The 6,031-nt window shown below is 31.7% G+C and overlaps 1 protein-coding gene across 1 annotated transcript in view; it reads left to right on the top strand.

The window, feature by feature from the left end:
* The window catches only part of LOC117181505 (probable actin-related protein 2/3 complex subunit 2), a 74,555-nt gene extending 70,396 nt beyond the window's left edge, over positions 1 to 4,159 (top strand). Inside the window, exon 7 of the mRNA XM_033374252.1 lies at positions 1,398 to 4,159. Within this exon, the coding sequence (XP_033230143.1) occupies positions 1,398 to 1,425 (28 nt within the window). The 3' untranslated portion in view covers positions 1,426 to 4,159. The remainder of the gene's footprint in view (positions 1 to 1,397) is intronic.
* The last annotated feature ends 1,872 nt before the right edge of the window (positions 4,160 to 6,031 follow it).

Raw genomic sequence — 6,031 nt, 5'->3', positions numbered from 1 at the left:
TTTATGCCAAGTCAACTTATGTTAAACTTTTAATTTGTTTAACCAAAAATAAAGAAGGGTAATTCGCATGGAGAAACACTAAGGTTTTTCTGATACAAATAATTATTCTTTATTCAATAAGGCGTGTGCTAAACTATTCATACATTTTATGATTCTAAATCCTATTCTAGGGATAATTTCTAAGAATAATAAAAAAATATATAATTGCCTTAGGATTTTATACGAGATTCTGCTTCTAATATTTATTTAATTGATTATATAAATGTTGCACACTTTAGTAATACGCGTCGTAGGACAGATAAAAAGAATATCAAATTCTCATTTAAACTCAACTTGTTTAACTCAAATTGCTAATAATTAAGAAATACGAAATATAAAATACCCTTCGGTAACGCTCGAGAAAATACAATTCGAATCTTCAGATCTAAAACTGGCAAAGTTTATATTAGTTAAGCTCCCATGGCTTCTTCTCAATAGAGGTAATAATGTTAATAATCTTTTTATTATACAATCCGGTAAACAGTGACCGTATTAGGCTAATGACCTTTGGCGCAGGTAAGAGAAAAGGGTCCCTAGCATAGGGGGGTGCGGGCGTAACACGTGTCTCGACACTTGTCGTCAGTGATTGCTCCTAAGGCACTCTGTGCGTAGGAGAGAGAGAATCGGGAGGATTAACCTGTAGGATATAAATGCCTATGGAACTTTGGGAACTCGAGTCCCTTAAGAAATTTAAGACTATTTGTGAGCTTCGCTGACAATCACAGCTTGATCAAGAGCCAAGGAGTCCTTGATGTTGCTCGGATAATCGAAAGGAGACGAACAAGTGCTTTAGCTTTAACTAGCTTTGAGAAAATGGTCAGACTTAGGACCGAAGAATTTAGGAATAAATTTATGGGCTCTTTGCCACGAGAAATCTCTCAAATAGTTACTGCGTTTTATTCTCAAAGAAAACTGTATCTGGATTTCGCATTAAATCTCGAATGATGGTGAAAATTCAGACAGTACTCTTTTGGACAGTTATAAGGAAGAGTCTTCCTTAGCTCTCTACTAGGAGTAAGAATCGAATTAGAAGACTTAGAATATTTCTATGAAAAAAAACTTGGAGAAATTTTCTAAGATACTTCTCTTTTCAAAAAGGGGATGGTTGGAAGGCAGGATAAGGAGGAAAACAGTCCTCCATATCTCCCTTCAGGTTCACCCCTTCCGATCTTCGCATTTCCAGGAAGGCTGAAAACGGCGTGACTGAAAGCGAGAGTTTAGTGTACAAACATGTAAGTCTTTTTTTTATTGCATGCATTAATTCAAAAAGGTTGCGAGTGGTATCATTAACTTCCACGATTCTATACTGACTAGCCTTAGATAAAATCTAATTAACTGTATGATTTTTTCTGTTACAGAGGTCGAACATTCATAAGAAAAGAATGAGTGTAACATGTCAGTCAAGAAAATTGTGATGAAATTGGTTAAGTTGTTGCGAGAAAAGTTATTATATTGTCTTGGATTCCTATTAGGAACAGTCTTCTATCTTACTGGGGTTCACTATGAGGTAGACTTGACTTATAGGGCCAGCAAGCTGAAAGCTTCGTACCTCAAATAGTCCCAATTTTTTTGCGATTCAAATTGTAGTATATAATTTCACAAATGTTAAACTACCAAACTATGGTATTCCTAATTTTTTTCCATCTTTACTAAAAAAATGATAATGCAATCTCACGTTAACTTAAAATGGAAAGAACTTCTACTGTTGCAGCTGTTAACGTTTTTTACTTGGTTCTTATAAATTTAATTGTATAAGAATGGATGCAAATTCTTAACTTTAATTGACGATTAATAAAAAAAACACTGTCAAATTCAATCAGTGCAAAGGACATTAGATATGAAGGGCATTTCATCTCATATAAACGTTCTCCCTGACGCAAATGTCTTTCGATTTTCTTCACTTTGTGGTAAATTGTAGTATTATACGACCTTCACTGGCGTGAGACCAATTTTCAATGAAATGTTATAGCGTTAAAACCAAAACAAATCAAGTTTGAAATTAACGGATTCTTAAAAGAAAATTGGTCAAACTCTACTACGTTGTACCATTCATTAAATAAAAAATATATATTTCTCATAAATATATGTCCTTTCTATAATTATTTGAAATTTAAAATTTTCAATACCGAATACCTTTAAAAAATCTACCTTTAGATTTTGATAAAATGCATATTAAAAGAAACCTTAGAATTACATATAAAAAAGTGAAGAATTCTGAAGACGGTTCAAGCTGGTTAGTTCCTGATTTCAAAGTTTTCGAGTTTAACCATTAAATAATTTTTGAAATTAATATCTCAGAATTTCCTGAAATGTCTGCACGGTTATAAATTACAAATTCGAAGTTTTCTTTTAAGATGCGATTTATCAAAATCTAGGAATACGTGTTTTAATATATTCAGAATTTCAATTTGTTGGTTATAAACATTATAGAAAGGACATATATTTTTAGAAATGGTTAGCATTATCGTACAGCTTGCCAAGTTTCTATTCAAATCCGTTATTTACAAACCTTTTTTGGCTTGTAATTGAAAGGTGGCAGTCCAAAAGGTGCTAAGGGACATTTTGACGAAAAGGGGTTTATTGGCCCAAAAATTATTTTAAAATCAATTACACATCCTATTAAAAGGATTTGCTGAAAAGCGCATTTTTTAGTACAGTAATAAAAAGTTATTATGCCGCAGGGTGTCAACCTATAACTTGAAAACTTTTCAAATTTTCTTTCTTTTTGAATTACGAAGTTTTTTGTCATGTAACTAGTTTGATTTTTATTCGCCAACAAAATTAATTTGAAGTATTGTTAAATTTAATATAAAAATAATCACATTTAATTACTTTTAAGAGCAAAAAAGCGAAATAAGTCTGAAATGAATCATTTGTTTGGATAAAAAATGGTTAATTCTCATTCAGCATTCCCATACCTCGAAAGCATACATTTATTTGTGTAAAAAATCAAAAATTCTACTTTTGAACCCTACCGTGGACCGATATTTAAAACCTGTAAAATTGTAGCGTCAGCATTTTAGGTCGATTTTCTCGGAACTGAATAATATTTTTAAATTAAACTTTATTTACTCATATTCACAAACTCAGTATCACGGAAGCATGTTTTTTTTTAACTAAGAATTTAATTTTTTAGATTAATCCGCAGTCGTTCCCGCTCCAATTTCAGTTTAGTGTCTGTTTCAGATTGTCAACTTCCACATCTATTTCTGATCAATATTTTTTGGCCTCCAATAAGTAATACTTCAGCTCGGAAGTGCATTTTTTAAAAATCTTTTGATGGTGATTTTACAGAATGTTTTTTCGCTCTCCTCTAAAGTTGCCAAAATTCCCCTTAGAACCTTTTGGACTGCCATCCTTTAATTTTATTAAACTTTAGTTTCGTTTTTCTAAACATACATTTTTTCGGTTTTAAGCCAATAAAATTTTATTTTAAAATGTTCTGCAGATAAAAGTGTACCAAGTTCCACCCTTCATATATCGGTAGCCATGCAATATGGTGTTTCATGGGTTTGCATCTACAATAACGGCTCTTATTACTACAATTTACCATATTTTGAAAAAAATAGAGCAGTATATTGTATATCGAGTAGGAGAAGGTTGGAAACTCAAGCGAGTGTGAAGTTTACTTTTCCTACTAGTTGGAAAAGTAAACTCACTTCGACCACTGTGACGTCATCAGTTGAGGAATCGACAACTTCGTCGTTCCTCAACGACCGCCTTAGCCGCGTTTCCATCGCAGGTGTCGGACAAAGACGTTTGTTTTTTCTCAGTGCGCCCATATGAAATGGAATTCCCAAACTACATTTTGTCGATTTATGTACAGTACCTATGTACCTCTCCATTTTCTAAAGTTCCGGAGTTGTAATATGCGGTATTACACGACTGGGAGCTTGATCGATTGATAAATAGAAAAATAGTTTTAAGCGCTTGTGTTAGTACTCAGCGACATGAAATTAAAGATTCTTTTTGACGAGCAAAACATAATTTTTACTCCACACAATCAATTGTCTATTCCAGATTATTCCACAATCTGTAATGTAATCAGCCAATGTAATATTATTGTTTTATAATATAACATTGAAATGTACACAGCAAGTTATAAAAACTTACATTTTTCCATGATTGTTTTGATTCGGCAAACGTTACGAAAACTTAAACCACAAATAAAAAAGATACAGTAATTCAATTTACAACTGGACTTTTGGAAGGATTTACTTACTTCGGGATGTTTTTATATCTCGAACAAGTTTCCTTATTTGGTTTATAATATATTACGTAGAATTATCTTTAATTGTTAAACGTGTTTTCTGTAATTTCCTTTCAGCTAGCTCACAAAAATAATTTTCTTAATAAGTTCGCACGCCAATGTGTGACATAAAATCTAAGAAGATAGGGTTAAAGACTGATGGTTGGCTGAATTTCTCCTCAATAAGTCAATAATTGCAAGATTAGGAGAAATTTTTTTACAGAAGGCACATTTTATTAATTTACAATTTTCATAACTAAAAATGCTTTTACTCGAGAGGTACACTTTTCCCCGAATTAGAATAAAATTTAATGCTCCTTACAGTAACGGTGGAAAGTGTTATACTATTTTTAATGATTTCGCTGCGCACTATGATTGAATAATTTATATATCTCGATTTTATCCTTCCACGATAAAACTGCATCCTAATTATGAAGTTTATATGATATTTGAAATATATCCATGTTAAGTGTTCTATTTAAATTATGCATTTATGAAGCCTATATCGCATTAAAGAGAATGGCAATTTTAATTGTTAAAGATGAATCCATCGATTTAAGTAAAAGCATTAAATATTAACAACTTTAAGCAAACATCATGAATAAGCATTCTCAAAAAACGCGATTTAGTATCTTAATCATATAATATATTACACGATTGTTTTAGTAACATCATTTTTTTTATTTTTCACTTTTTCGTATCGGCTTATATATTAATAATTATGATATAGTAATAATAAAAATAAATATTGCCAACTTCACATTATTTAATTTTAGTAGTATTGCAAAAGTGTTTTTTCGTATTTGTTTACGATTAAGGGCATGTGATACTTAGTCGTGTGGTTAATCGGGTACAGTTCCCCCGGCTTTTTTTCCACAAGAATGAAAATTTTTAAAACCTGAATTCGGAGTTGCTATAAAATATCATAACGGACGTCCCCGGAATTTTTTTAGGGATAATAACAAAATTTTATTGTGCTGAATAAAAATGTTATGCATGTGCATTATTTTGAGGTTAGGGTCGTTTTTCAGCTCTGTCATTCCGTTAATTTGGAAATTATTTATGAAATAAACTTTTTTGATTGCCTAAAAACAAGGTTAGTTCCGAGACATTAGTTACTATGTTTATTTGTAAGTCTAAAGTTTTCGGCCAAAAATATTGTTTGGAAGTCACGCTCGGGAGAATTGTAACACACATAATCTCGAAAATTTTTAAGAGAAAATATTTATTAATCTAAGAAAAAAGCCGGGGGAATCTAACACTAATCAAATCGATACTAATTCCTAAGCACCATGGAAATTAATCGAATTTAGCAAAATTAAAATTTGTTGGAATTAACCTACAAAAAAAGTGTGCAGGGAAGTCCTTGGCAAACACATGTATGCATGTTTTAGAAAACACATTTATGCATATTCTCATAGACCGTATAGAGAAGTGAAGATGCTGATACTAATCGTTTGGGTCGGGCCGGAAAGAATTTGGTATACAAGTTACAATTTTTTGGAAACGTGGAAAATCTCTTTACGGTAAACTGCACTAAGGAATATTTGTATGGGCTTAAATTCATAGAACTAGAAAGTGACGTGGGAGTTTACAGCGTGCGTGTTCGTCACTTTCTACATACATGAGTTTTGGAAATGTTATCTTGAATAATCTAAAGGATAGTTACCGAAAAGTTGGCCACTTAAATCCCAGTCATTTGCAACTTTATGTCAATTCAAAAATAATTAATCAAACTATTCA

Source organism: Belonocnema kinseyi, chromosome 10 (genome assembly GCF_010883055.1).
Source record: "Belonocnema kinseyi isolate 2016_QV_RU_SX_M_011 chromosome 10, B_treatae_v1, whole genome shotgun sequence".
NCBI lineage: Eukaryota > Metazoa > Arthropoda > Insecta > Hymenoptera > Cynipidae > Belonocnema > Belonocnema kinseyi.
This window is presented reverse-complemented; position numbering and strand designations above follow the sequence as displayed.